This window comes from Ipomoea nil, unplaced genomic scaffold (assembly GCF_001879475.1).
Source record: "Ipomoea nil cultivar Tokyo-kokei standard unplaced genomic scaffold, Asagao_1.1 scaffold2791, whole genome shotgun sequence".
Lineage (NCBI taxonomy): Eukaryota > Viridiplantae > Streptophyta > Magnoliopsida > Solanales > Convolvulaceae > Ipomoea > Ipomoea nil.
In genome coordinates, this window is record NW_017619219.1 from 1298680 (window position 1) to 1319075 (window position 20396).

Sequence of the window (20396 nt, forward strand, 5' to 3'; positions counted from 1 at the left end):
GGTGAAACATAAGAAAAGCAAAACCTACCAACAATTTCATCTCAAGATTTTTGGATCCCATTACTGAGACAACATATTGATTTTCTAATTAATAAATCAAAGAGCTGCTTTATTGCTTCTTCTCCAAACAAGGTACTATTATGGAAATTATTACTTCATTCTTCTGTTTGTTGAGCACTTGAACGTTGAAAGGTTGCTTCACCACTTATTCTTGCTTAAATGAAAATTTTATTAGTACGCTGGTTAAACAACGACGGCGAAGCGACTCAACTCTCCCACACGAATCTCTGCCTCGCTTCCATACATGTACGGAGAACAGCCAACCTTAACAATAAAGTCTCTGCTTGAGAGGCAAAAATTACACAAATTAAGATCAAAGGTTAAGAAGAAAACATACAAAAAAAATTGCGAACAGAGACGATGGAAGCGCTTGTGAAACCAGAAGGTTGAGGTACACTTAATTAACAATGCTAGACCCAGTTCATCCCGCCATCGCTAATCATCGGTTTGAGTTGAACCTCTTCTCTCCACCCTCCTCAAGGTGCTGGCAAGAAATCCCCAGACTCAGTTTTGCAAGTACTGTCTCTACCTCATCCCTGCCAATGCTAATTTCATCCTCTGCCTCCGACCTCTTTGAAACTGGGCAGCTTTCGCTTTTGATACAACCCCGAATCTATAGTTTTTTGCTTACTAGTGTTAGTGTAGTTGGAGTGGACCACAAAAAATTGAGATGTTAATACATTGAAAATCTTTCTCCCCCATTCGATGATTATGTAGAGCAAAATGACCCCAAAGAAGCTTTGAATCGGCAACGACGTGACTACTGGAACTGGAGTAGCAGCGATGGGCAACTTCTTGAGGGAGATACGGTTCTGAGAGCTAGAAGTCATGGTGGCGCTCACCGCCACACTTATATTAGCTTCTCACATTTTCGATCCAATTCTCATATATATATATATATATATATATATATATATATATATATATATATATATATATATATATATATATATAATAAAGAGATCAGAATTAATTATCGGAAGCAAATGAAGGAGAGGAGAAATTAAGTTTTTGGTTGTTGGTGTTTGTTCTGATTGGAGCTGATAAGCAGGGAACGAATGAGAAGACGAGACTCAGTATATGAAGACACTTTTACCCCTGATTTTAACATCTAACTAACGGTAGATTCACAGAAGGACTAATGTTGGAACGATTTTGATAGTCAAGGGTTTAATTCGTCCAAATTAAAAGACAAGGACTAAATTTGAAAAATCAGTATAGTCAGAGGACTACTGCTGGAATTAACTCAGCAGGGAACGAATGAGAAGAAAAGACTTAGTATATGAAGACACTTTTACCCCTGATTTTAACATCTAACTAACGGTAGATTCACAGAAGGACTAATGTTGGAACGATTTTGATAGTCAAGGGTTTAATTCGTCCAAATTAAAAGACAAGGACTAAATTTGAAAAATCAGTATAGTCAGAGGACTACTGCTGGTCAAACCCGACATTTTTTTTCCAGTTAAGGGCCTAACATTATTAGCTCTTATTAGATTTGTATTTGTAGATTGTAGAAATAAATTAGTAGCTACAACAAAAAATAATACATATGCATTATTTAGAAGAAAAAAAAATCAGTATTTAATAAAGTAATAGGCAAAATCTGAGGATTTTCAGTATCTTGTTCATGTTTATTGACTTTAATTTGGAGGAATGTATTTGTCAACTAAAGTATAAATCTTTAAGTCTCGACTTTTTTGATAGAAAATTCTTCTAGTGAAATAGAATCTAGCAAATATCATGTTTTCTATATTTATTATATTGTATATGATCTCTTGCTTCATTAGATATAATCCGGTGTAATTGTCTGATTGAGTTGTTATGAGTTCAAAAATAAGGCATAACAATACATTAGGTATTTTTGGGCATTGAGAAAATTAAATGAGATTTTTTCCCTTTGAATTATATATTTATAACATTTTTTTCTCATTGAATTATACATGTATCCGCATTTACCTCCTTAATTATTTTAAAAGTAATAATTTATCTCTCTCCATGTTAAATAAACTTTTGGATTGTTAAAAATAGGCGCAAAATTGATATTTCATTTATATATATATATATATATATATATATATATATATATATATATATATATATATATATATATAGGGTCAGGTTTCTGTGAAGTCAGGTCTTCCCGTGCGGTCAGTGCGACATACACCATTAGGTATGTGAAAATACACTACACTGTGTTCGTAAATACACCATTATGTGTGGTGTATTTTTTTATTTTTTTTTGTGTGATGTATTTTTTGACATTTCATTCTAGTGTATTTTTGAACACTATATGATGCATTTATACATACCTAATGGTGTTTGTCGCACTGATCGCACGGGAAGACATGACCTCACAGGAACCAAAATATATATATATATATATATATATATATATATATATATATATATATATATATATATATATATAACTTTAATAAGAGCCAATATTGTTAGATCATTAATGCGAACTAAAAAAATGTCGGTACAACACATACTGTAAAGAATTATACTTTGTGTCTTTCTAATTATACAATGCCAACTTAAAATCCTAATATAACCTCACTCTTCTTAATTTTACCAAACTGTCAATGTTAAATTTAACATTCCGTCAAATGTAGTTGCGCGGTGGCAACACTAAAATTTACATGAAATTTAATGACAATTAGGAGAAGCATTATCGCCGACCCCAAACAAATTTTAATGGCAATTAGGAGAAGCATTATCGCCGACCGCAAACAAATTAGGGTAGCAGTTCGGAGAAGCATGGCTAAGGAGAATCAAACACCAGCGAAGGGCAATTAAAAGAAGCACAGCCGACCGCCACTAAGGTGAATCCAGCGCATGTGCTCCGCGACCAGACGAGCAAGAAAGCCATTTTCTTGCGGTGTTATGCCCTTTTCATGGTTTGTGGTTTTAATTATAGTTTCAAATTTATTTGCTTTTCTGGCCTATATGCTCTTTATAAATTGCCAGTTACATATAGCATTCATTAACATACATATGATTCATAACTATGAGTGCTGACTTGGTAGGGTTTTAATGCCCCTTAGAAAGTATTTGACTTTTGGTATAATTGCAAATTGCTTAACCTCACCAGAGGAAATTAAGTCTTCTGCTAATTAAATTAGATGAAATTTGATCAGAGGACTGATTGGGTATATGTTGATTTGGAGCAATCTGAGTATGTTGAGTGGTGGCTGGGTGAACTAATGGAATTAATTGAATGAAGAAGATGGTCTTCCTAGCTTGGTGGACCATTGGAATAATTGATTTACATAATGGGATTTTTTGGTAGAGACAATGTAGAGTTCTGGCGTTGCTAATGGGATGAGCTACTGGAAAATTGTTGGCTTTGACTTTAATTTGCTTATTTTCCTTTTTTTTTTAGGCGGTGTGGGTGATGTGTTGGATTTTTAATGTGGATTTTTAATTTTTAATTTATGCTCTTTATAAATTGCCAGTTACATATAACATTCATTAACATACATATGATTCATAACTATCAGTGCTGACTTGGTAGGGTTTTAATGCCCCTTAGAAAGTATTTGACTTTTGGTATAATTGCAAATTGCTTAAGCTCACCAGAGGAAATTAAGTCTTCTGCTAATTAAATTGGATGAAATTTGATCAGAGGACTTATTGGGTGACTCGCGATTTAATTCCTCCCGCGCCCTTGCGTTGTGGTCTGGACGCTTAGGATTAGTCTAGCGTAAGCTGTGAAACTTAATGTATAATAAAAAGCGTGAAATTGGTTTCAAATTATTACCCCTTTTCACCTCTATATGCATTTAAGTCAAACAAATAGTGTTTGCTGTTTCTTGATGGTTACTTTTGTGAGCATTTATGAAATTGGTTGTCTTTTTTCACTCCTTGTATTTGCATCCATAAGTAGTTTATATTAATTGCCAAATAAAGTGTTTTAAAACAAATTAACTTGGATGGAGTTGATTCCGCAACAATGATTGACTTGAATGGGTTACTATTGAGTTTATCTGTTGATTTGGAGCAATCTGAGTATGTTGAGTGGTGGTTGGGTAAGCTAATAGAATTAATTGAATGAAGAAGATGGTCCACCTAGCTTGGTGGACCATTGGAATAATTTATTTACATAATGAGATTGTTTGGTAGAGTTCTGGCATTGCTAATGGGATGAGCTACTGGAAAATTGTTGGCTTTGACTTTAACTTGCTTTGCTGCTCTGACTTTAATTTGTTTTGCTTTCCATTGTGGTGATGTAAATGCACCTTGGTGAGTGCAATGTTAATACTGATTTTGTCATTTTTGTGTATTTGTTCTTCAATCAGTAGTTATGTATTCTAACATGCTTTTTTGGTTTTCATTTTTTTTGTTAATATAGAATATTTATTTATGTTATTGTAGAAAGATCATAATTCAAAATTGTATTCTCATTCATGAGTTTGAATTTATTGTTTATAAACAGCTCTGCTATGGAGTCTAGTCATTTTGAAATCCCTGAATCCAGTCGTGATGAGAGGAATAGAAAACATAGGGAGCGGTATGCTTGTAATGAGACTCGACGGGCAGAGAGAAACTTGAGACACCGAAATGCAATACCACTACCACCAGTAAACAAGATGGAGAAGATGAAGACAATTCCGAGCCTAAAAAACGCGCACTAAGAAAAATTAATTTACTATGCCGAAATTACTCTTTTCATGATAGATAGTTAGCTTTAGTTAGTGGTTTCTTTGTTTTTACTTTAGTTATAATTTAGCTATTTCGAATTTCTTTATCTTTTTATTCAAATATAAGCACAAAGACTATTTCTTTATCTTTTATTAATTTCATATTCATCTCTTTCATTATTATATGAATACTTTAACCAATTAAAGAACACTAATTTATAAATACACATTGGGCATTGGTATAATCGCGCAAAGCGCGTGTACTAACTAGTATATATATATATATACCTCAATTATAATTGGACTCCACGTATATAAAAAGGAGAAATTAAATATAAAATCAACATAGTTCTTACATAAATAAACTTTTTTAAATGAATAAGTTTTACATAATATATTTATACTTAAAAGTTAGTAAGACTAATAGTTCTTAATATCATAACATAACAGCAATACATATAATTTTTAGTCTGTGCATCACACGGGGATCATACTAGTTTTCAAAAAAAAAAAAAAAAAAAAAAAAGAAAAGAAAAGAAAACTCCCCAATTAACTAGGAGTGTGAATTGAATATAAGCTAAGCACTTTTCACCTATTACATGTCATTAGAAATGGTTACACGTGGATGCACATAGTAGAACCCCAAATATTGTGTTCTGGTTCTAAATCATAATCGGAACCATTCGGTTTGGTTGCTACAGTGTATGTTTGGTTTGAACATAATCAAGATACTGCTGGTCTACAACTACTACCGACATTTTTTTTTTCCAGTTAAGGGCCTAACATTATTAGCTCTTATTAGATTTGTATTTGTAGATTGAAGAAATAAATTAGTAGCTACAACAAAAAATAATACATATGCATTTAATTAATTTAGAATTAGATGTCTATAATGCCTTTATTTTTAAAAAGAATATTCATTATAAAAAAAAATTAAAAAGAGATATAATTTCATTAGTTATATTATCTTTATTTTCTACAATTCAAAGATTCATTACCTTCAAATTTATAAATTTATTATATTCACTATATTGTCCATTGTCTTCTTTTTACATTATCTTGTAATTAAATATCAAAGTTATAATACAAAATATGTTATATATATTTATTTACCAAATATTTTATACAAATATAATAAATATTAATATTTTGTTCAATACTTTCAAATGATAACCTACGACACACATCTCACAATGCATGGAACATGTAGGGGGAAAACTACCACTACCAAATATCAATAGGTGTTTGTAAGATAAAGAGTTAATAGTACAACTATCATATACACAATAAGACAAATCTAAAGCTTCCTACACCATTATCTCATTGCACGATGAATTCATATATGCTACCACCAGTAACCCAATTGCACATGACACGCTACCAATAAAAAAAAAAATGTACTGAAGATGAAGTCAATGACAATGCTACCCAAAAGAGAATTAAAAAGAATTAAAGAAATTTAGACCAAAAATAATATTTATTTAGACTATTGCTTTTAGACTAACGTTATTACAAAGTTGCAAACATTTATTTTAGTGACAATATAATCCATCTCTCATATATTATCTAGAATTTATATACTTTAAATTACTGATTTAAATAAACAAATTCAATACTTATTTACCTATGCATGGACATCTCCGATATAATATTACATTGATATACTTTGAAATACTTATTTAAAAATAATAATTGGGCATTATTCTATTCGCGCAAAGCGCGTAAAAGAACTAGTTTTAAATATAAGATCTAAAAATCACTCGAAATTAAACTTGTGTTAATTTTATAACATTAATCTAAAAAAATAAATTTGAAAAAATAAATGTTAGTAAACAAGTTTTCAAAACATAAAACAGATAATGAAAACCGAAATATTAGAGAACAGAGAACAATTTTTTGTTAATAACCAGATCCTTAGTTTTGGAGATCAAATTTTTTTTTTTTTTCTGAAACTAAAATTAGGTTTGGAAATCATAGTTTATTTTGAAAACATAGTTAGAAAAGAGATGAGAGAAACACAAGAGAGAGAAGTGAGGGGAGAGGCAGGAAATTAAAGAAACCAGAAAATGTTTTGCGATTAAAAATTAAAAAAGATACTTCTCATCAAAATTGAGCATTTTTTCGTTTGATCAAAATAAGCATTTTCCTTTGACTTTTTTTTTTAAAAAATAAAAATAAAAAAATCCAAACATTAGAAAATCTGGAAAATAACTTTCACATGTCAAATTCTGGATTTCTAAATAGACACAAAATTATGCAACTTTTCAGTCAAGATTTTTGCATCAACCATGTGTATTGTCTCACACAATAATTTGCCTAGAAGGCATGGTTTCACAAGGGGCAAAAAAAAAATAAATAAATAAATAAATAAAAATTGTTAAATTAAATGGAGAATGTCTTAACATTGTTTAGCCTAGACATGAGCTAATCAACTACAAAAATCTAACAAATGTAGGCTAGGAGAAGTGGAATAGCTGTAACAACTAAGCTCACACCAAATATGACACAAAAGCAACTAGCACAAACATCACTTGGAATATGCTTATACTGCACCTCACACCTCTATTTGGTGAGTTGTCGATGACAGGGATAGGCTGCGACTCTACTGGTGAAGATGCTGGATCAACATAGGGTGGAGGTGGGGGGTGGTTGAGACTTGGAGGAAGTCCAAGCCCATGGTCAACTTTGATTTCAAACGCCATGCCCTTTTGGCACTGGACCCCATCATTAGCGCCTGAAAAATAGTATTGCACGCCCTCTATGGTCAGTGGCACTGCTGCAGTTACTGCTTTGCCAAATTCGTTGCTGCCTCCTAGAAACACGTAGGTGTCATCAGAAGCATCGTCCATGGTGCAGCTCTTATATGTGGTCTCGTTGTATGTTTGGATAACTGTCTGGTTAGTGTTTGTATTGAAAACTGGACATCATGGCAAAAGAAGGCATCTTAGATCAACCATTTGTAAAGAAGTAAATTGATAAACATATGTTATACAGCACCACAGCTTGCTAGTCATTTTAGTAGGTACTATCTATGTGTTAGGATCAAGCAAGCCAGCTGTCCAACCCAAAAGAGGTGCCTACAATTCAGCGAGGGGATTAGTCACTGTGTCCGACGGTGGAAACCCTGGGTATACCAAAAAAAAAAGGATCAAGCAGTCACCACTACGACAAAACGCCAAAAGCTATAGCTCACAGCAAAGGCACAACTTTATTTCCTTATATGCCGCCACATTTTCGAGAGGTAGGGGGTTGGGCTTGACCCATGACCCTTCAACCTCCGCCCGACAATCCCCCTAGCCACCAATTGCTGGACTTGCCGACTTGGCCCTTTACTGGCCTCCACCCAACACTAAGACATCTCATATAAATATTGTTCCGATACTTCCGCATTGGCAAGGCAACAACTTAGAAACTCAGGCCAGTGATATTGAAGACAAGTAAATGACTAATTGTAACGAAAAAGTTGTAAGGGATCAAATAAAAGTTTAAAAAATCAGTAACTATATTGAATGGACAGGAAAAAGAGGAATTTAATCAACTTATACTTTAGCTTTTATGTCTAATTTGTTGAGATATATATGTAGGTTATGCAACATAAAATTTTAATGGAGTTATTTAGATACTTTTCTTGTGAAACTTGAAATGGATCCACAAAACCAGATAGACCCTTTGCATTTTCCTTGTAGGCAAATGAATGTGTACTTATATAGCATCAAAATAGTTATTGAAACAAAACTATACGAGGAACTGCAGCAGTGAAGAAAGCAGGTTCAAGAGCACTTCAGATAACACATTTCGAGTAATTTACTGTAGTAACTAAGAGAAGTTCACATACTAAAATTTAGAAATTTCAAATTCCTTGAAAACCTAGTTTCTTTCCTTTCACTGAAGTTCTCTTTGGCAATTTTTCAAACATTTAAAGCACAAGTTATCTGATCAAAAACCAATGCAGAAAAAATGCCTAACTTGAGCATACATTTATTTTTTACCGGCAATCCGATATTATAAGAAAATCTATCACCATCAAACATCAAACTATTACATTTATTCACTAATGCCCATATCAAAAAAATTGAAGTTTGATCTGAAACAAAGAATGGGTGATCTACAAGATTTGAGCTCTGAAGGGCATTAAACGAGACAAAGAGACATGGGTATTCAAGATTTGAAGTGAGAAATTTTAATTTTTACTTACTGAGGAAGTCCCCAAGATTGAAGGTTTGTTTGGCGGCCCAAGCAGAGTAGTCGGCGGAGGTCTTTCCGGTGGTGACATTGAAGAACCACCCGGCGCCATCCCCGACTGTGTGGTTGGTGTAAGCGTTGGGAGCAGGACTCTGAGATGCGGCACCAATGAAGAGCAGAGCTAATAGAAAGAGAGAGACCATGGCCTTCTCGATTGCCATGGTGGGAAGATGAGCTCCGCTTGGCTTAGGTTAAGAGTTGAGCGTTTGATTTGAAAATCTAAAATGCGAGAAATTGGATGTTTTGACTGTGACCATGGAGCCCTATATATCTCTCTCTATCTTCTTCGAGAATTTGAATCAAGAAAATGGGAGAGTTGGGAAACATGGCAAAACGTGTGCCTTGGTTTTGACTTTGTTAACAGCTAATGCTTCATCATTTTTCTTCATGTTCTGGTCATATTCTAGCCTTCTAGGAACTAGGAAGTTGTTAAAATGCACAAATATTTTTTTTTTTTTATTTTTTTGAGTTAATTCTATTTTTAGTCCTAGATTTAGTTGTTCTATTTTTAGTCCTTTTACTTCAAATCATTCTTCTTTGGTCCTAGTATTATTGTGATATGACTATTTTTTATCATCCATAAACAAAATCGTTTAAATTTCGTAAAATACAAGGACATTTAGGTTTTCGATTATGAATTTTTTTTTTTTTAAAAATAAAACTAAAAATATAGCGGGTTAACCCACTTTGTATAAAATGATTGAAATGGTCTTGTATTTAACGATACTTCAACGATTTTGTTGACGGAGGACCAAAAGTGATCATGCCACAATAATACTAGGACAAAAAATGAATGTTCTGAAAAAAAATAACTAAAAGTGGATTGCCACTTTAAACTATGACCAAAGGATGAAATTGACTCCTTTTTTTAGTACTAAATTGCACAAATAATTTAGTTAAGGCTAATGTGGTTAATACGCAGCTATATCCTACGACCTGTATGTTATAACTAGTTTTTTACGCGCATTACGTGATTGGGATAATGCCTAATATTTTTTTTTAAATAAGTATTTTAAAGTATATCAATGCAAGATTATATTGGAAATGTTCATACATAGATAATTGAATATTAAATTTGCGTATTTAAATAGGCAATTCTACGTTTACAAATGCAAGATAATATAGTCAAGATTGATTATAATTGTCAATAAAATAATTGTATATGTATGGTTGAAACCAAATACGGGACATAAGGGAGAGCAAATAAAACTTAGGGCATAAAATATTAAATATATAGTAATATTGAAGATCTAACTGCTGATTGCCAAACAAAGACATTGTGAGATAGTTTCCCACTCCAATTTGTTGTGTGATTTGAATACTCTTTTTGTCAATAAATCCCCCAAGTAGTTAATATGATTGGCTTAATTATATATATTTTAAAATTGATTACACAACCAATCTTGCCGCTAAAGGTAAGTTTGATGAGGATCCGCTTCCCTGCCTTGCCCATAGAATACTTTGATGAGGATTTTTTGAAGAAAATTGGTAAGGAAATAGGAAACCGGTCAAAATTGATTACACAACCAATCTTGCCGCTAAAGGTAAGTTTGCACGCGTCTGCGTTGAACTTGACATTTCACGACCCCTTCTTCCAAAATTTGTTCTCAATGAAGAGGAATGGTCGATCGAATATGAAGGGATCCATCTCGTATGCTTTGAATGTGGCGTCTACGGACATCGGCAAGAGAACTGCGGAAAAGATGCGGAAAATGAGGCTGCTGCTCACAGTAGTCAAAATGCCTCCGGCACTGGGGAATCAAGACAACCCACCCCAAGCCAAGAATCGCCAAAACGGTACGGATCCTGGATGCTCGTTACTAGAAAGGATCGCCGTAACCGTGGCAGGATTGGAGTCCAGCAGACTAATCCGCCCCAAGGTCCCGCTCATCGAACTGCCACAAATTTGAATATCCCGTCGACAGAAACTCTGGCCAGCCAATCCCGCTTTAATCCCCTTGCAGATTTAGAAGAAGATTCAGCCAACCAACAGCACGTTATGCCCATGAATCCTCCAATGATACAACAACCAGCACTTAATCTCCCAAGAATTAGAACGGGTACATCCAACAATAGCCAAAGAAATCTGAGTTTGCCCACCCCCATCCAGAGACCAAGAGGTCAGGCGGACCTTCCCATTCACTCCCAGCCATTGCGTGGGGGCTTAAGAGGTAGACCAGGAAGAGGTGGTGGCACACCTAACAGAGCTGCTGCAGCATTGGAACACACGGTCGTACGTGGCTCTAACCAAGGCCGTATATCCTCGACTACGGTTGTTCGCCATGACAATCCTCGACCGGATGTCACAGAAGGGTTGAGTTTCATTTTCAAAGAAAACCCTCCCGACCTTAGCCAACTTCCTCTCGAATCAGCTGGAACTACAAATATGGTGCTGACAAATACTCAACCTACACCTTCTGAGGCCATGCAAATCTCACTCAAGGAAAAACCCCCTGACAATGCCTGTACATCCTCAAGACCCCCGGGGCCTTCGGGCATCGCCATGAATGAATTGCCTGAATCTTCAGGCCGCTTTACTTTTGGGACGAATTCTCCTCAGCGTTTTTAAGCGCTCCTGTCCTTCTTTTTTATTTTTCTATGATTAGCATTTTTTGGAATTGTCAGGGAGCTGCCTCGGCATCGTTCAGGCGCACCCTCAAGCAAATTGTTAGAAACCATAAGCCTGACATAATCTGTCTCCTTGAACCCAAAGTATCGGGTAGCCAAGCCAACAAGATCTGTACTGGTTTTGGTTTCGACGAATGGGTTAGGGTAGAAGCCGTAGGATTCTCGGGTGGAATCTGGGTCCTTTGGAAAAACTCTGTTGACATGCTTATTGTTGAAACTAATCCCCAGTTTATAACTGTGCAGATCAACGATCGTATCACCACTCCCTGGCTCCTCTCAGTTGTTTATGGAAGTCCTTGCCGACATCTAAGAAGACAGCTCTTCACTACCTTGAGCCAACATAATCAGACGACTCCTTGGATTATAGCAGGTGACTTCAACGCAGTCCTACATCCAGAGGAAGTCAGCAACAGTGAAAATTTCTCCTTAGCTAGATGCTCAGATTTCAGTGAATGGATATTCCGAGAAGGCTTACTCGATCTAGGTTTCTCAGGCCCAACCTTTACATGGATGAGAGGAACAAAGGCATCCTCCTTCAAGGGTGCCCGACTCGATCGTATACTCTGCAATGTCGACTGGAAAATTAGATTCTCGGAAGCCACTGTGGATCATTTACCTATATTAAGTTCGGATCATGCTGCTTTGCTACTTAAGCCTTCCACGATACCTGATAATAGAAGAGTTAGCAGTTTCAGATATAATTTGGCCTGGGCCTCTCACCCTTCTTTCCAATCACTGATAAGTCGTACTTGGGACGAAAAGCTAGATTTGAAGATGAATCTAATGATCACTGCCAAGGCTTTAACCGCGTGGAACATTTCCGTATTTGGCAATATATTCCATAGGAAAAAACGACTACTGGCGCGGTTAAGTGGGATCCAGAGAAACCTCGCACTACATCCTCAACAGAACCTGATCAAACTAGATAGAAAACTCAGAATGGAACTAGAGGAAACCTTACATCATGAAGAACTTTTGTGGTACCAAAGATCAAGAGAAGAATGGATTACCTCTGGGGATCGTAATACTCGTTTCTATCATGCAGCCACAGCAGCAAAAGGGTCCAAGGTCAAGATTCTCTCACTTGAAAATGAAAATGGGCAAATGATAAATGAGGAAGGACAGATCAGTAACCTTGTCCGAAGCTATTATGTAGAATTATTTTCTGAACGCGAATTGAATCACAGAACCAATCTACCTCAAGGTCGGTTTCCAGTATTAACCAACGAAGACTGGCAGGCTGTCAATGCCCCTTTCAGCCTAGAGGAAATCAAACTTGCGCTATTTGATATGGAAGCTTGTAAGGCCCCGGGCCCGGACGGCTTCAATGCTGATTTTTATCAAAAAACTTGGAACACGGTTGGGCCTTCATTGTTCAAGTTTGCCAAACAATTCTTTGACGAAGGAAAACTACCGGTGGGATGCAATGACACTCTGATCTCGCTTATACCTAAAATCCCTAACCCGACCTCGGCAAAATCATTTCGTCCCATCGGGCTATGTAATGTCTCCTACAAGTTGATCTCAAAAACTATGGTAGCAAGATTGAGGGATATAGTCTCCAAACTCGTTGGCCATCATCAAACAAGTTTCGTCTCTAGTAGATCAATATCAGACAATGTAATAGTATATCAAGAAGTACTACATTCCATGAGAACTAAAAAAGGCTCCATGGGATGGATGTTAATGAAGGTGGACCTTGAAAAGGCATGTGACAGACTTTCATGGTGGTTTGTCGAAGATACACTCAAGGACATTGGGTTCAACCAGGCCTGGCTCTCTTACTTCAAAGAATGCATAACTTCATCTAGGCTCTCGATCCTATGGAATGGAAAACCTTTAGATTACTTCAAACCTGAGCGGGGTGTTAGACAGGGAGACCCTTATCTCCCCTACTTTTTGTCCTATGTATTGAACGTCTTAGCCATTTGATCTCAGATTCTGTAAACCAAGGTAAGTGGAAAGGTATCAAGATCACTAGACATGGTCCTAATGTTTTCCATCTCTTTTTTGCAGACGATTTAGTTCTTTTTGGGGAGGCTACACTGGCCCAGGCTTTGGAAATGAAGCAATGTTTGGAGGCCTTCTGTACAAGTTCCGGACAGAAGGTTAGTTTCCAGAAGTCATCGATTTTCTTTTCTAAAAACACAACAGAGGACACACGCCAAGGCATATCCAGTGTGATGGGTGTTCATACCGCCCCGGACCTAGGAAAATACCTTGGGGTACCGTCGATTCATGGTCGTCTCAAGATCCAAACCTTTGATACCGTGTTATCAAGAATCAAATCCAAGCTAGCAGGTTGGAAATCCAGATCTCTAACTCTGGCCGGCAGACAAGTGTTGATACAATCGGTGTTATCTTCAATCCCTCTCTACATCATGCAAACGACCCTCCTTCCAGCTAGAGTGAACCAAGCAATCGAAAAACTAATCAGAAACTTCTTTTGGGGCAGCAAGGAGGGGGAGAGAAAATGTCATTTGGTTAAATGGGATATCGTCTCCAGAAGCAAATCCTTTGGTGGCCTGGGCATCCGCAGGATGGAAGTCATGAACCTTGCACTTATGGCAAAACTAGGATGGCGCTTCATACACGAAGAACACAGACTATGGGCTCAAATCCTTAGAGCAAAATATGGCGCCTCAACCGACATTTCAATGTGGAAACCCAAAGCTCTCATGTCAAACACTTGGAAAGGAATTCCGAAAGCCATTCCAATTTTGCAGCAGGGTCTTTTGAAACAAGTTACAAATGGGTGTTCTACCTTTTTCTGGCTTGATAAATGGGTTGACAGTTCACCCCTTTTTGAGAAAGCATTAACTACTATACCAGAAGAAGACCTTCACAGCAAAGTGGCAGACTACTGGAACCCAACCAATGGTTGGGACTGGAGTCGTCTGAACTCGCTACTTCCAGATCTTGAGTTGTCCAAGGTGGCTGCTTTTCTGCTCTCAAACGACCCTGAAACACGTGACTCATTACGTTGGTTGGGAGAATCATCAGGCTCCTTCTTAGTGTCTTCTGCCTACGATATAGGTATCGGAGATCAGCAACTATTGAGCCCTGCTAAATGGAACAACATATGGAAAATCAAGGTAACCAGCCGCATACAGACGTTCTTATGGTTAGTATGCCATAGCAGAATCATGACGAATGAGAATAGGGAAAAGCGAGGCATTTCTCACAATGACAAATGTTGGCGATGTCCAACAGAGACTGAAAATGTTGATCATGTCCTGCGTAAATGCCCGGAAGCATGTCAAGTCTGGAGGGCCCTTTTTCCTGAGTTTCAAGCAAACCTGCTACATGACCCTTTTTCCATCTAGTTTTCAAAAGGCATTATGCCCACCAAAGCTACCAGGAACCCATCTAATACGGAAGTACTCTTTGCTCTAACTCTTTGGTGGATCTGGAGATGGAGAAACGACGCGATTTTCAATAATGCAGTGAAACCTTTAGGCTTCAAAATCGCTTGGATCAAAGCACAGGCAGAGGAATCTCTCAATGCATTCTCGAGGGCCAGAGGAAGACAATCAGCATCACACCACTAGACGCAAATGTGTTGGTCGAAACCACAACAAGGCTTTGTGAAAGTTAATGTCGATGGCTCGGTGGCGAATAACATAAATTCAGCTGACTGTGGTGGCACAATTCGGGATGAATATGGGAATTGGCTGCAAGGGTTCTCTTATTCAATAGGATGTTGCACCCCACTTGCTACTGAGGCGTGGTCACTTCTAAAAGGAATACAACTCACTGCCTCCCTGGGTCTCAGAAATGCCATTTTTGAAACGGCTCTAGCCTTATTTGCTCCTATCTAGACGGGAAGGCACCTGAGTCCTCTGTGATTTCAAACATCCTTCAAGCATGTAAGAAAGAGTTGCGAAGTTTCGACAATTGGCAAGTTTCCAAAATCAACCGTGAACAAAATGCAGCAGCCGACGTCCTGGCAAAACTATTCCTAAACCTACGTCGAGGTCTCCACTTGTTCCCCGATCCTCCAAGAGATGTATTAGGAATCTTAGAAGATGACTTACTTGGTTTCCCTCATTGGAGAGCTGTTCCAAACCTTTTCTGATGTTTCTACATGTAATCCCCTATTTGGGTTTTTTACCTCCTAATAACTAAAAAAAAAAATTTATATATATTTTTTATTTTTTTAAAACAATTATTAGATCATTCATCCATATCTTTATTATTATTATTATTATTATTATTATTATTATTATTATTATTATTATTATTATTATTATTATTATTATTATTATTATTATTATTATTATTATAATAATTATTATTATCATCATCATCATCATTATTATTATACCCTTAGGTCATTTTACATGTTAATCTAAACAACTAATTTTTTTAAATATTTTTTTACTAACCGTTGATATAATTCCTTGGTCAAATTCGCTAATATAATCCGCTAGCGCTAACAGCTAACTGCTGATTGTCAAACAAGGACATTGCGGGGTATTTCTCACTTCAATTTGTTGTGTGATTTGAATACTTCTTTGTCAACAATCCATCGAGTAGTTAATATGATTGGCTTTACTAATTATATTTTTTGAATTTTTTCATGGTATTAATAAAATACTTGGTAAATAAATATATAGCATTATTTTGTATTATAAATTTGATATTTAATTAAAAATAGTGCACAAAAATGATATTAGACAATGTAGTGAATATAATCAATTGATGAATTTGAATTTAAAGAATTTTTACATTCGAGAAATATAAAGACAATATAACTAATAAAATTATTTCTCTTAATTAATTTATTGATAATGAATAATTTTTTTTAATAAAGACATTGTAGGGACAATGTTGCGAATATAATCAATTGATTAATTTGAATGTAAAGAATTTTTATATTGGAGAAAAATAAATACAATATAAGTAATGAAATTATTTCTCTTATTTAATTTATTGATAATAAATAAATTTTTTTGAATAAAGACATTGTAGACACATAATTCTAAATTAAAAAAATGCATATGTATTATTTTTTGTTGTAGCTACTAAATTATTATTTAATTTAATAAGAGTAAAATAGATCGAGTACTAATTATGCTAACTTTGATTGGGATGGAGTTCAAACCTAAGACCTTTCTTATTGAAATAAATGAGTAAGTTAACGGTGAACTAATAGAAATTAACGGAAAGATAATATTTAACGGAAAAGTTAACGGATAATCATATTCATTAAGGATAAATTAGGAAATCTCAACGAAAAATTAAAATCTGATCAATCTGAGCAATTCATTTGATTAAAAAAATTTGACCGCCATTTTTTCTACCCATTATAGGCCTAACTCTCTTGGGCTCTTATTAGTATAGTAGATAGTAGAAATAACATAGAGAGAAGGAAAACGTGTCAAATATGTCACTGAACTTTTACACACTGTGTAATTGAATCATCGAACATAAAAAGTGTGTAATTAGATCATTAAACAAATAATATTTTTTACAGGTTACTTCTAAGTATTTGATAAATATGATGTCATAATGTTAAATTATATATAAAATTTATTTTAAATATTATTTTTAAAAATAAAAAAGCAATTTAAAAAAAAATCAAAAGAAGGTGGAGGCAGCATGGCGTTTGTTGTGAATGAAGGGGGAGGGGGAAGCAACCATAGCTGCCCCCACCTTCGTTCTGGACAAGGATTGAGGTAGTCATGGTTGTCCCCTCCTTCGTCCGATCTAGATGAAGGAGGGAGTAGCCATGGTTGCCTCCCCTTCATCAAGATCGGACAAAGGAGGGGCAGCCTTGGGTGCCTCCATCCTCGTCCAGGACAAAGGTGGGGCAGCCATGGCTCATGGTTGCCACCCCCTTCATCTACAATGGACGAAGGTGGATGCCTCCACCTTCTTCTGAAATTAAAAAAGCATTGTTTTTTTAATTTATAAAAATAATAATTAAAATATTTTTTATATATAATTTGACATTATGACATCATATTTAATAAAAATTTGGGAGTAACTTGTAAAAAAAAAAAAATACTATTTGCATAACTTTTTTAAATTTTTAATTGTCCAATTGCACACTTTTTTTGTTCAATAGTTCAATTGCACAAAATATAAAATTTTAGTGACCTATTTAACACTTTTTCCTAGAGAGAATAAATCACTAATACTAATGTTAATAATAATGGTTAAGGTTTCAAGTACAACTGTACTGTACATGTATAGTAACTAGTTATAATTAGTTTGTTAGTATACAAGGTTTTAAGAGTCAAATTTTCTTAATGATAATTTTTTTTTTTTTTTTAATTTATAAACTTGGAGAATGGGACACATGTTAGAGACAAAACTTACATAGCGAACATGCACGTGTTGCTCAAGCAACTCGCAACACGTATTAGGTCATGAAGTAACCGGCTTTCAAGAAATTAACTACGTAGGTTAGCTTCCCGATTTTAGAGATTAGGCCGACTCTAAATTAAAGAGGCCAGTCACATATTCATGTTATGTATGATCTGTATATACGCTTTATATATACCCATCAATAATCCCCACTTTATTGGTGTGAGAATTGTCAACAATATGAAGTAGAAGAGAGGATCAAAGAGCCTCCCGAGATCCAAGTGTCCAAACAGCCTAGTCTCAAGCAGCATAGAGTGTGTGCTTATCGACAAAAGGAAGGGAAATGGTACAAAAAAGTTTACGCGGTAATGGTCCGGCACCCTTGTCATTGATGAAGCTACAAGTGACATGTGGCATCTATCCAACGGTTTGCAGTACTCACACCCATACATTTCAATTTCTTGCTAAAACTCGCTTATGTGTCAATACTAAAATGGTCCTCGATTATAATAATTTTTCTCAATTTTGTCCTAAACGATTTTGGTGACCCAATGTAATCCTAGACTTTTATGTTTTTGCTCAATGTAGTCATTCGTTTATTATTCTATCCATTTAGTGTTAAATAGATGGACAATTGAGTAATTTTAATATTAGCATCTCTTTACTCCTAGACCTGCGAAGTGCGAATTTTTTTTTTTTTTTTTTTTTTTACGAATTACTCACAGAATTACTCCCAAACCTGCGAATATAAAATTTGATTCGCAAGTCTGGGAGTAATTCGTAAAAGAAAGAGGAATTTCGCACTTCGCATGTTTGAGAGTAAAAAGAGGCCAAAATTGAGATTACTAAATTGTCCCTTTATTTAATACCAATTTAACGGAATAACAAACGAAGGACTAAATTGAGCAAAAACACAAAAGTCTATGACTAAATTAGGTCACCAAAGTCGTTTAGGACGAAACTGAAAAAAATAACTATAGTCGAGGATATTTTAGGTATTAACTCGTTTATAAATAGTTGTTTAGTGAAATGTCATTTATCACATTTGTTTACTTCGATATGAGGTCAGCGTTGCCCAACCTCCCCCCCTCCCCTAATCTTTATTCTCGACAATCCTTTCCTTCAAATCCTAGCTCTCAAACCTTCAAATCAGTAACCCTCATCTTCTCCCTACCATTCTAATTTTCTCTCTCTCTCTCTCTCTCTTTTTTTTTTTTTTTTTTTTTTTGCATTTCATTCCTCATACATGCACACACATGTCAAAGTTAAATAGGCAAAATGTATGCATGCACGATTACGACCAGGATAACCATGGGGTCTATTTAGATTCCTTTTCTAGTTACAAACGACAAGGAACTGAGGTTGCATATCAAATAGCAGTTGAAGTAGCCGTATATATTAAATCAAAGGGAAGTGTGATTTGAGCTCAAGTTATTTATGGAAAGAGCTAAGGAAGGAGAAAATATTGAAGATTAAATTCAAAGTGGCGTGAATTTCATTAGATTACCAAGATGATTATTTTGCAAGGATTTGGAGCTCGGATTGCTATTGGACTTTCATTGTCTCACACAACATTATTAAAAGTGAGATAAAATCTATAAAGTTATTTTTATAGACTAAAAAGACTACGAGACTTGCTGACAAGAATTCAAATTTGAGATTGTTTTTCAAACAGACAATTTCTCAAATGTCTATATAAAGATAAAGATCTGAAGATGCAAGAGATAAGTTTTTACGAGAAAGAACACAAGTGACAACAAGTGCAAACAAGAAATATTCAAGTGAAAATCTTCATCTAAAGAGAGAGACTTAACTATTCTAGAAGTGGGTTTTTGACTGAAATGGGCATTGGAAAGTGATTGTGGACAATATTAAGAAGTTTTTTTTGTTGACAATATTAGGAAAACCGAGTTTGGGAAACGCGGTTGTGGTCAAAACCGCATTTCCCAAACTCGGGTGGGGCGCATATATACGCTACTGACAACCGCATTTGGGAAACGCGGTTGTCGTATACACAAAGCCGCATTTCAAAAATGCGGCTTTCGTATATACCTACTGCTGTTGGTGGTGGCTGCAGAATAGAAGTTACCCATGTCCTCATGATTAGCACTTCTGGGGTCACCCACCCATCGGTGGACAGAGTTGTGCGGGATGTTCTCGATGGTCCCCATGCCGGAATTGTCGACCTGCTGATTATCAGCGCGAAGAGGTTTGCCAAAGAAGAGCAACGGACACGGCGCGTTGGTTATCATTTGCCGGTGCATAATCGCAAGATTGTTTTTCACCTTTGTGGGGTCGGGGGCGATGATGTCGTCGCCGGAGTATGCTAGATCCAGCACGTGTCCGTAGCGGTGGTCCTGGTTGCGGTACTGGTCGTACAGCGACGACAACCTCGGCAGTTTTCTTCTACCTCGGTGGTGGTGGCTGCAGTTTTCTTCTACCTCGGCAGCTCATCATCGGACGACCACCATACTCACGGCGGCACAACTATTGGCAATGAAA

General features: G+C 35.8%; 1 protein-coding gene across 1 annotated transcript; it reads right to left on the reverse strand.

Annotated features, from left to right (window-relative positions):
• Positions 1–7052: 7052 nt before the first annotated feature.
• LOC109157572 (blue copper protein-like) lies at positions 7053–9332 on the reverse strand. Its single transcript, XM_019305416.1, has 2 exons — positions 8905–9332; positions 7053–7626 (listed from the first exon to the last, which is right to left on the reverse strand). The coding sequence occupies exons 1-2, from the start codon at positions 9110–9112 to the stop codon at positions 7199–7201; spliced, it is 636 nt and encodes a 211-aa protein (XP_019160961.1). The 5' UTR covers positions 9113–9332; the 3' UTR covers positions 7053–7198.
• Positions 9333–20396: the final 11064 nt, after the last annotated feature.

Excerpts from the sequence above, each read along its gene's own strand:
- LOC109157572 (XM_019305416.1), bottom strand. The coding sequence starts at position 9,112 with ATGGCAATCGAGAAGGCCATGGTCTCTCTCTTTCTATTAGCTCTGCTC. Across the intron at positions 7,627-8,904 it reads CAATCTTGGGGACTTCCTCA|TTTTCAATACAAACACTAAC; the intron begins GTAAGTAAAAAT and ends CATGATGTCCAG.